General features: G+C 40.3%; 1 protein-coding gene across 2 annotated transcripts in view; it reads right to left on the bottom strand.

Moving 5' to 3' along the window:
* The window catches only part of LOC139766166 (uncharacterized), a 57867-nt gene extending 45944 nt beyond the window's left edge, over nucleotides 1–11923 (bottom strand). The window contains exon 1 of one of the 2 annotated variants that reach the window (XM_071694436.1): nucleotides 11778–11923. Coding sequence is in view for 1 of the 2 variants with exons in the window: in XM_071694435.1 (XP_071550536.1) it covers nucleotides 11712–11762 (51 nt within the window). In the remaining variant the exon portion in view is untranslated. The other variant, XM_071694435.1, reaches the window with a different exon arrangement.
* Nucleotides 11924–12539: the final 616 nt, after the last annotated feature.

The following is a 12539-nucleotide window of genomic DNA, read 5'->3' as shown; positions in this document are numbered from 1 at the left end:
CCATGGTTCTATCCGCTGCCAGATCCACTCCCAGATATCTAAAACACTTTACTTCCTCCAGTTTTTCTCCCTTCAAACTTACCTCCCAATTGACTTGACCCTCAACCCTACTGTACCTAATAACCTTGCTCTTATTCACATTTACTCTTAACTTTCTTCTTTCACACACTTTACCAAACTCAGTCACCAGCTTCTGCAGTTTCTCACATGAATCAGCCACCAGTGCTGTATCATCAGTGAACAACAACTGACTCACTTCCCAAGCTCTCTCATCCACAACAGACTGCATACTTGCCCCTCTTTCCAAAACTCTTGCATTCACCTCCCTAACAACCCCATCCATAAACAAATGAAACAACCATGAAGACATCACACACCCCTGCTGCAAACCTACATTCACTAAGAACCAATCACTTTCCTCTCTTCCTACACGTACACATGCCTTACATCCTCGATAAAAACTTTTCACTGCTTCTAACAACTTGCCTCCCACACCATATATTCTTAATACCTTCCATAGAGCATCTCTATCAACTCTTATCATATGCCTTCTCCAGATCCATAAATGCTACATACAAATCCATTTGCTTTCTAAGTATTTCTCACATACATTCTTCAAAGCAAACACCTGATCCACACATCCTCTACCACTTCTGAAACCACACTGCTCTTCCCCAATCTGATGCTTTGTACATGCCTTCACCCTCTCAATCAATACCCTACCATATAATTTACCAAGAATACTCAACAAACTTATACCTCTGTAATTTGAGCACTCACTCTTATCCCCGTTGCCTTTGTACAATGGCACTATGCAAGCATTCCGCCAATCCTCAGGCACCTCACCATGAATCATACATACATTAAATAACCATGCCAACCAGTCAACAATACAGTCACCCCCTTTTTTAATAAATTCCACTGCAATACCATCCAAACCTGCTGCCTTGCCAGCTTTCATCTTCCGCAAAGCTTTTACTACCTCTTCTCTGTTACCAAATCATTTTCCCTAACCCTCTCACTTTGCACACCACCTCGACCAAAACACCCTATATCTGCCACTCTATCATCAAACACATTCAACAAACTTTCAAAATACTCACTCCATCTCCTTCTCACATCACCACTACTTGTTATCACCTCCCCATTTGCCCCCTTCACTGAAGTTCCCATTTGTTCCCTTGTCTTACGCACTTTATTTACCCCCTTCCAAAACATCGTTTTATTCTCCCTAAAATTCAATGATACTCTCTCACCCCAACTCTCATTTGCCCTCTTTATCATACTTGATCACAGTTTCCCGCATCAGCAAGGTGGCACCAGGAAACGGATGAAAAACAACCCATCCATTTATATACACATATACAAACATAGAACACTCATACAAGTACCTATGTATACACATACATAAACATATATACACACCTATACATAAATCATAAATGGAAAGATGGAGTGAAAAAGATTTCGAGTGATCGGGGCCTGAACATGCAGGAGGGTGAAAGGCGGGCAAGGAATAGAGTGAATTGGATGAATGTGGTATACCAGGGTCGACGTGCTGTCAATGGATTGAGTCAGGGCATGTGAAGCGTCTGGGGTAAACCATGGAAAGTTCTGTGGGGCCTGGATGTGGAAAGGGAGCCGTGGTTTCGGGCATTATTGCATGACATCTAGAGACTGAGTGTGAACCAATGGGGCCTTTGTTGTCCTTTCCTAGCACTGCCTCGCACACATGAGGGGGGAGGGGGATGTTATTCCATGTGTGGCAAGGTGGCGATGGGAATGAATAAAGGCAGACAGTGTGAATTGTGTGCATGTGTATATATGCATGTGTCTGTGTGTGTATATATATGTGTACGTTGAGATGTATGGGTATGTATATTTGTGTGTGTGGACGTGTATGTATATACATGTGTATGGGGGTGGGTTGGGCCATTTCTTTCGTCTGTTTCCTTGCGCTACCTCGCAAATGCGGGAGACAGCGACAAAGCAAAATAATAAAGAATATAATAATAATAAACATAAATCTCTATAAACCCTATATATAAATCTCTCTATAAACCCATCTCTCTCCATCCACTTTCAGTGGATGGAGAGAGATGGGTGATTATTGGTGCCTATGCACCTGGTCATGAGAAGAAAGATAATGAGAGGCAAGTGTTTTGGGAGCAGCTGAGTGAGTGTGTTAGCAGCTATGATGCATGAGACCGGGTTATAGTGATGTGGCAGTTAAGGATATAACTGGTGTATATGGGGTGTTCAGTGTTGTAAACGGAAATGGTGAAGGGCTTGTAGATTTGTGTGCTGAAAAAAGACTAGTGATTAGGAATGCTTGGTTTAAAAAGAGAGAGATATATAAGTATATGTATGTAAGTAGGAGAGACGTGTTAATTGATAGGCACATGAAAAAAAAGACTTGGATGTTAATGTGCTGAGAGGGGCAACTGGAGGGATGTCTGATCATTACCTACTGGAGGCAAAGGTGAAGATTTGTAGAGATTTTCAGAAAAGAAGAGAGAATGTTGGGGTGAAGAGAGTGGTGCAATTAAGTGAGCTTGGAAAGGAGACTTGTGTGGGGAAGTACCAAGAGAGATTGAGAGCATAATAGAAAAAGGTGAGAGCAAATGATATAAGGGGAGTGGGGGAGGAATGGGATGTATTTAGGGAAGCAGTGATGGCTTGTGCAAAAGATGCTTGTGGCATGAGAAAGGTGGGAGGTGGGCAGATAAGAAGGGTAGTGAAAGGTGGGATAAAGAAGTAAGATTGTTAGTGAGAGAGAAAAGAGGTGTTTGGATGATTTTTGCAGGGAAGTAGTGTGAATGACTGGGAGATGTATAAAAGAAAGAGGCAGGAGGTCAAGAGAAAGGTGCAAGTGATGAAAAAGAGGGCAAATGAGAGTTGGGGTTAGAGAGTATTAAATTTTGGGGAGAATAAAAAGATGTTTTGGAAGGAGGTAAATAAAGTGCGTATGACAAGAGAACTAATGGGAACATCGGTGAAGGGGGCTAATGGGGAGGTAGTAACAAGTACTGGTGAAGTGAGGAGATGGAGTGAGTATTTTGAAGGTTTGTTGAATGTGTTTGATGATAGAGTGGCAGATATAGGGTGTTTTGGTTGAAGTGGTGTGCGAAGTGGAAGGGTCAGGGAGATTGGTTTGGTAAAAAGAGAAGAGGAAGTGGAAGTTTTGTGGAAGATGAAAGCCAGCAAGGTGGCAGGTTTGTATGGTATTGCAGAGGAATTTATCAAAAAAGGTGGTGACTGTGTTGTTGACTGGGTGGTAAGGATATTCAATGTATGTATGGTTCATGGTGAGGTGCCTGAGGATTGGCAGAATGCATGCATAGAGCCATTGTATAAAGGCAAAGGGGATAAGGGAGAGAGTTTAAACTACAGAGGTATAAGTTTGTTGAGTATTCCTGGGAAATTATATGGGAGGGTATTGACAGAGAGGGTAAAGGCATGTACAGAGCATCAGACTGGGGAAGAGCAGTGTGGTTTCAGAAGTAATAAAGGTGTGGATAGGTGTTTGCTTTGAAGAATGTAAATGAGAAATACTTAGAAAAGCAGATGGATTTGTATGGGGTATTTATGGATCTGAAGAAAGCATATGATGGAGTGGATAGAGATGGAAGGTATTAAGAGTATATGGTGTGGGAGGTAAGTTGCTAGAAGCAGTGAAAAGTTTTTATCAAGGATGTAAGGCATGTGTACGACTAGGAAGAGAGGAAAGTGATTGGTTCTCAGTGAATGTCAGTTTGCGGCAGGGGTGCATGATGTCTCCGTGGTTTTTAATCTATGGATGTGGTTGTTAGGGAGGTGAATGCAATAGTTTTGGAGAGATAGGTAAGTGAGCAGTTTGCTGTGGATGAGAGGGCTTGGGAAGTGAGTCAGTTGTTTGCTGATGATACAGCGCTGGAGGCTGAAATGGGTGAGAAATTGCAAAAATTGTTGACTGAGGCTGGTAAAGTGAGTGAAAGAAGAATGTTGAGAGTAAATGTGAATAAGGGCAAGGTTGTTAGGTTCAGTAGGTTTGAGGGACAATTCAACTGGGAGGTGGGTTTGAATGGAGAGAAACTGGAGGAAGTGAAGTGTTTTAGATGTCTGGGAGTGGATTTGGCAGCGGATGGAACCATGGAAGCAGAAGTGAGTCACAGGGTGGGGGAGGGGGCGAAGGTTCTGGAAGCATTGAAGAATGGAAGGCAAGAACGTTACCTGAGAGAGCAAAAATGGGTATGTTTGAAGGAATAGTGGTTCCAACAGTGTTATATGGTTGCGAAGATGGAATGTAGATAGGGGTGTGCGGAGGAGGGTGGATGTGTTGGAAATGATATGTTTGAGGGCAATATGTGGTGTGAGGGGGTTTGATCGAGTAAGGAATGAAAGGGTGCGAGAGATGTGTGGAAATACAAAGAGTATGGTTGAGAGAGCAGAAGTGGGTATATTGAAATGGTTTGGTCACACGGAGGGAATGAGTGAGGAAAGATTGACAAAGCAGATATATGTGTCAGAGGTGAAGGGAATGAGGAGAAGTGGCAGATCAAATTGGAGGTAGAAGGATGGAGTGAAAAAGATTTGAGTGATCAGGGCCAGAACATACAAGAGGGTGAAAGGGGTGCAAGGAATAAGAGTGAATTGGAATGATGTGGTATACCAGGGTCCATGTGCTGTCAATGGATTGAACCAGGGCATGTGAAGCATCTAGGGTACCATGGAAAGTTCTGTGGGGCCTGGATGTGGAAAGGGTGCTGTGATTTTGGTGCATTAAATGACTGCTAGAGACTGAGTGTGAACGAATGTAGCCTCTGTTGTCTTTTCATAGTGCTACCTCGCGAGTGCCGGGGGGTGCCATTTTCATCTGTGGTGGGGTGGCAATGGGTATGGATGAAGGCAGCAAGTATGGATTTGTACATGTGTATATATGTATATGTCTGTGTATGTATATGTATGTATATGTTGAAATGTATAGGCATGTATATGTGCGTGTGTGGGTGTTTATGTGTATACATGTGTATGTGGGTGGGTAGGGCCATTCTTCCGTCTGTTTCCTTGCACTACCTTGCTAATGCAGGAGACAGCAACCAAGTTAAATAATAATAATAATAATAATAATAAGTTGTGGGAGTATGTGATAGAATGTAAGAAAGTAAATTCTCGATTAATATGGGTAAAACTGAAAGTTGACGGAGAGAGGTGGGTGATTATTGGTGCATATGCACCTGGGCATGAGAAGAAAGATCATGAGAGGCAAGTGTTTTGGGAGCAGCTGAGTGAGCGTGTTAGTAGTTTTGATGCACGAGACTGGGTTATAGTGATGGCTGATTTGAATGCAAAGGTGAGTAATGTGGCAGTTGAGGGAATAATTGGTGTACATCCTTCCACCTCCAATTTGGTCTCCCTCTTCTCCTTGTTCCCTCCACCTCCGACACATATATCTTCTTGGTCAATCCCTCCTCACTCATCCTCTCCATGTGCCCAAACCACTTCAAAACACCCTCTTCTGCTCTCTCAACCACGCTCTTTTTATTACCACACATCTCTCTTACCCTTACGTTACTCACTCGATCAAACCACCTCACACCACACATTGTCCTCAAACATCTCATTTCCAGCACATCCATCTTCCTGCGCACAACTCTATCCATAGCCCACGCCTCGCAACCATACAACATTGTTGGAACCACTATTCCTTCAAACATACCCATTTTTGCTTTCCGAGATAATGTTCTCGACTTCCACACATTCTTCAAGGCCCCCAGGATTTTCGCCCCCTCCCCCACCCTATGATCCACTTCCGCTTCCATGGTTCCATCCGCTGACAGATCCACTCCCAGATATCTAAAACACTTCACTTCCTCCAGTTTTTCTCCATTCAAACTCACCTCCCAATTGACTTGACCCTCAACCCTACTGTACCTAATAACCTTGCTCTTATTCACATTTACTCTTAACTTTCTTCTTCCACACACTTTACCAAACTCAGTCACCAGCTTCTGCAGTTTCTCACATGAATCAGCCACCAGCGCTGTATCATCAGCGAACAACAACTGACTCACTTCCCAGGCTCTCTCATCCCCAACAGACTTCATACTTGCCCCTCTTTCCAAAACTCTTGCATTTACCTCCCTAACAACCCCATCCATAAACAAATTAAACAACCATGGAGACATCACACACCCCTGCCGCAAACCTACATTCACTGAGAACCAATCACTTTCCTCTCTTCCTACACGTACACATGCCTTACATCCTCGATAAAATCTTTTCACTGCTTCTAACAACTTTCCTCCCACACCATATATTCTTAATACCTTCCACAGAGCATCTCTATCAACTCTATCATATGCCTTCTCCAGATCCATAAATGCTACATACAAATCCATTTGCTTTTCTAAGTATTTCTCACATACATTCTTCAAAGCAAACACCTGATCCACACATCCTCTACCACGTCTGAAACCACACTGCTCTTCCCCAATCTGATGCTCTGTACATGCCTTCACCCTCTCAATCAATACCCTCCCATATAATTTACCAGGAATACTCAACAAACTTATACCTCTGTAATTTAAACACTCACTCTTATCCCCTTTGCCTTTGTACAATGGCACTATGCACGCATTCCGCCAATCCTCAGGCACCTCACCATGAGTCATACATACATTAAATAACCTTACCAACCAGTCAACAATACAGTCACCCCCTTTTTTAATAAATTCCACTGCAATACCATCCAAACCTGCTGCCTTGCCGGCTTTCATCTTCCGCAAAGCTTTCACTACCTCTTCTCTGTTTACCAAATAATTTTCCCTAACCCTCTCACTCTGCACACCACCTCGACCAAAACACCCTATATCTGCCACTCTATCATCAAACACATTCAACAAACCTTCAAAATACTCACTCCATCTCCTTCTCACATCACCACTACTTGTTTTCACCTCCCCATTTGCGCCCTTCACTGAAGTTCCCATTTGCTCCCTTGTCTTACGCACTTTATTTACCTCCTTCCAGAACATCTTTTTATTCTCCCTAAAATTTAATGATACTCTCTCGCCCCAACTCTCATTTGCCCTTTTTTTCACCTCTTGCACCTTTCTCTTGACCTCCTGTCTCTTTCTTTTATACATCTCCCACTCAATTGCATTTTTTCCCTGCAAAAATCGTCTAAATGCCTCTCTCTTCTCTTTCACTAATACTCTTACTTCTTCATCCCACCACTCACTACCCTTTCTAATCAACCCACCTCCCACTCTTCTCATGCCACAAGCATCTTTTGCGCAATCCATCACTGATTCCCTATATATATATATATATATATATATATATATATATATATATATATTATTTTACTTTATCGCTGTCTCCTGCATTAGTGAGGTAGCGCAAGGAAACAAATGAAAGAATGGCCCAACCCACCCACATACACATGTACATACATACACGTCCACACACGCACATATACATACCTATACATCTCAATGTATACATATATATACACACACAGACATATATATATACACATGTACATAATTCATAGTCTGCCTTTATTCATTCCCATCGCCACCTCGCCACACGTGAAATAACAACTCCCTCCCCCTGCATGTGCACAAGGTAGCGCTAGGAAAAGACAACAAAGGCCACACTCGTTCACACTCAGTCTCTAGCTGTCATGTATAATGCACCGAAACTGTATATATACATAAATGCCCATACATGCACGTATACATACACATACACTGACATATACATATATACACACGTACATATTCATACTTGCTTACCTTCATTCATTCCTGTTGCTATCCTGTCCTACAGGAAACAGCATCGCTAACCCCTGCTTCAGCAAGGTAGAGCCAGGAAAAAAGACAAAAATGGCTACATTTGTTCACACTCAGTCTCTAGTTGTCATGTGTAATGCACCAAACCAAAGCTCCTCTGAGACATTTGTGTTACTGCAATTTTGTGGCTGCTAGGCAGCCAGTGACTGTTCTGAGAGCACCATTCTCTATAGTTTGAAGTTGTGTTATATTTGCTTTTGAGTGGGTGGAAGACCTGGTGAGGCATAGTTTAAATTGAAGTGGATTAATTGTTTGTATGGGATGTTGAGAGATTCTTTTTCCGGTCCAAATTTGGTGTCAATTAGTGTTCTAAGGGCAATTAGTTTGTGAGTTGCTTTTGTGTTATTCCTCATGTGGGGAGTGAATGTCATATGTGTATTGTATGTGATGCCTAAAGTGGTTGGTGTTTTGCTCAGTGGGAGAAACTCTATTCAGAGTGACTGGAGGTGCAACCATTCTGTTCTGAGTGAGCCACTGTTCCAGTTGTGAAATGTAGTGCTGCATGTTTGATGTTGCTTCTGTGGTGTTATCTCCAGGCATTTTGTTCTTTACCAACACTTCATTCCATATTAACCTACACTGGCTTCTTCTACTTTACCTTAAACATATGGGATGTAAGACACTTTGGCCCCTTCTACCTTCACCTGACACATTAGAGATTTAAGATAAAGGATGCGAGATTAATATTTCAAAATGATGTTTTTGGTATCACTGTACATTTTTAATAGTTTAACACTAATGACTTCAGCCAATATGGATCTGAGTCCACCCTTATTAGTATAATAACAATTGCTGAGTGATGATGACACTCAATGATAGCTTGTTATGATTTACATAATTTTATACAGAAAACACACAAAAAAAATAAGATCAAATAAATCAACATTTCTATTTTATCATTATACATAATCGCTGTTTCCCGCATCAGCAGGGTAGTGCCAGGAAACAGACGAAGAATAGCCCATCCACTTATATACACATATATATACATAAACGCCCACATATGCATGTATACATACATATAGATACACTTATACAGACATTACATACATACACATGTACATATACATGCTTACCTTCATCCATTCCTGTCACTATCCCGCCCCACAGGAAAACAGCATTGCTATCCCATGCTTCAGCGAGGTTGTGTCAGGAAAACAGACAAAAAAGGCCACATTCATTCACATTCAGGTTCTAGTTGTCATGTGTAATGCACCAAAACCACAGCTCCCTATCCACATCCAGGTACCACAGACCTTTCTATGGTTTGCCCCAGATGCCCTGGCACAGTCCATTGACAGCATGTTGACCCCAGTATATCACATTGTTCAAATTCAATCTATTCCATGCATGCCTCACCCTCCAGTATGCTCAGGCTCTGATTGCTCACAATCTTTTCACTCTCTCCTTTCACATCCAATTTGGTCTCCTGCTTCTCCTTGTTCCCTCTACCTCTGACACATATATCCTCTTTGTTAATCTTTCCTCACTCATTCTCTCCATATGTCTAAACCATTTCAACACACCATACAACTGAAACTACTTGTTCAAACAAGATCTAAAGACAATCACAATGACAAGTGTCATCCCAGTCGTCGTGGCCCATCCATATCATGATGATACAAAATTTGCTCAATGATTCATTTAATCTTCTATTGTCAATATGTATACATAAATATTGTGAACATAAAATTATCCGTCAGTACGTCTTAATCTATCCTTATTCAAAATGTAATTACGTTGAGTGACGATGAGATGACTGATGACTTCTTTGATGATCTATTCTACATAAATAAAGGACAAAATTACTACAATAAAACAAAATACTGATAAACTCATCAATCTAGATAACAATATCATAAAAGTTTTAATGAAACTACATAAACATCTTCTGAAGCAAAAGAGACATGCACAAGTTTATTCATATACATATGCCAACAGTTGCGAAAGGACAGTTGCGGAAGGAAGAAACAAAATTCTATCACCAGGGGTTGAAGATGTTTCAGAAAAAGAGCTGCCGTCATGTGTCAGCAAATGAGCTGCAGGTATGTCATGGACTAAGCCACTAAAGGGAGTGAACTGATGCGTGGCAGCAAATGAGCCACTGATATGTCTATAAGTGACCAGCAATTATAAGTCAATATATGGAATGCCCATCCTTATTACTAATATCTTTGTTAATAAATAATAATTATAGACAGAACTTGTAAATCATATAAATGAATATGACTACCAAAGAAATTCTTTTATATAATACACAATTTCTAATTTCAATCTTCATTCATCTCTGCTCACCAATAACATCTGGCAATCATTTCACTTATCTGCAAATTTCATGTGGTTTTTCGTGTATGTATGTCCCTTAGTTAATTAAATCACTGAACAAGCTATCAATCATCGTCTCATTCTCAATCTATATAACTGTATTAATAATTAGGGTGGGCTGAGATCAACACTGACAAATACAATGATTCATTTGGAGCATCTCTATGTTTGTCTCATCTTCTGAGCTTTAATAAATCATTCAACGAGCTAATAATCTCAACATGAATAAATTACTGGTAACAATAAGGGTAGGCCAGGAATGGTAATGACAATGATAATTCGATAAGCAAGCTATACTGTATATATAGATTGCTGAAGCTGAATAAATCACTGAATAATCTCATCATCTCCCAGTCATAGCAACAACAGTAGTGGGCCAGGATACACTTGGGTTGAGATTGATAATGTGTAAGATAAGTTACATATAAACAGCATATATCACACTAAATGTTGTGGTGAAACTATGTACACATTTTCAGAAGCAAGAGCATTTAAATACGAGGCAATAGTGACAGGATTAGGGGCTGAAGTGTCACCTGATATCAGTGTTGGCAGGAGCCATAGAATCTGGCACCCATAAATATTAAAAAAAACAGTAAAAATATACAAACATTACACAATGTTTGTCTTCTGTGGTCACATGGGATATTGTTGTGCCATCTGTTTGTTGACACCTGACACAATGTTGACAGGGTACATTCTCCAGAGTGACTGGTATGTTTCGAGAAGAACACCGAGTAAAAAGATAAATCGTGACAGACAGAGTTTGCACGAGGTTGTCAGAGGTTCTGCTGAATATTTACATGTGTATTACCTACCTTAATTACGACTAAAGTTTCCCTGATAAACTAACACCTCTTTATGGAGCATCATGTAATATGAAAGATAAGACTGATCATATATATATCTCCATGGGTATTTCTGTAGTCACCTACAACCTGAGTGGTCATTTCCTCAAGTCTGTTGAAATGTGGAGCCAAGACAGAGTTAAACACCTATCCCTATCAAGGAAATTCTCTTGAGATTTCACAGGTGTATTACCTACCTTCACATTAAACCCATAGTTTTCTTGATATTCACAGTGTTCATTGCCTTATCTACTATCATTCAGTGACATACGAAGCCTCAAATTGTGCTCGGCAATATTTGTGTCATCATATCGTACTATGAAAAACAGCACTGACAGCATAAATGGCCATATTCCTAAGCTAATTGGGATGCACAGCTGATTGAGACAATTACCAAAAAAGTAATTACTCATGTAATGGTAGCAAATGGTTGGTGCTACGACAATTCAATCCCCCTAAGGATCAACCCCTCGAAAACTACAACAAAATCAACAACTTGCTAAGTCACATTTTTTTCTAACAAAGTAAATATACATATGTAAGCAATGAATCAACCGTTACACAACAGAGAAAAAGGCTCATTAGCTTAGTTACACCAGTGATCTATACTTTCAAATGTTAAAACTGTCAACCATATACTTTACAAGTGTCTATATCATAACAATAACTTTACACCACCACCACCGGGTTACCATCTCACCAACAAATACAATGTTCCCTTGCACGACACATATGGATCAACACCCCCCATTCAATTGTCACTCACGGTATCTACGGGAGAGCAATCTATCACTAGCTGGACAATCCAAGTCAAAGCATTTCCTAAGATAATGATAAACTTGTTCTGCAGCTTGTACCACAGTGACCCACACCCGAACTTCTTAGTAATCACTGATCGTAATAATATTTGTCCTAGTTTCTCGCTGAAAAAAGAAACCCAGCTGTGAAAACAGAAAATAATTGGATAAGAGCTGCAGACATTTAAGTACTATTAATTCTATTTTATTGTATACAGCAAATATCTGTTATTTTAAGAAATGCCATAATGCTAAGCGTGAGAGACAGAACAAGCCTAATATTTCTTTAAACAAAATCCAAATACAAATCATTGCTCATAGTCAGTAAAAATTTATGTTCTAAGGAAAAATTCGTAAATGTTCACTAAAAGTCTTCATTTTGAATTATCATATTTCTAATGCCATCTTTGGAGCATTTTCTGCTTCCAACATTAATTTTTGTTGCAATAATTGAAAAATATTGATCACTCACCATTTCTTTCTCTTGGTTATATATCTCGTCAGGTGCACTGAATGTTTTCTTATTCAGCTCTAAAGGACAAAACCATATCGTAAATACCACCGAATTCCTGTCTTATCTGCAGTGGATCAGATGTTTGCTCTGAGGAAAGAGAATACTTAGAGACACACAACGATTTCTATGTGACATTTATGTATACATCTAGTGAAAAAATATGATAGGGTTGATAAAAATGATTTGCGGAAGGTGTTATGAATATGTGGTGTGCGAG

Source organism: Panulirus ornatus, chromosome 57 (genome assembly GCF_036320965.1).
Source record: "Panulirus ornatus isolate Po-2019 chromosome 57, ASM3632096v1, whole genome shotgun sequence".
Taxonomy (NCBI): domain Eukaryota; kingdom Metazoa; phylum Arthropoda; class Malacostraca; order Decapoda; family Palinuridae; genus Panulirus; species Panulirus ornatus.
Note: the sequence above shows the minus strand (reverse complement) of the source record. Positions and strands in the feature narration are given on the sequence as shown.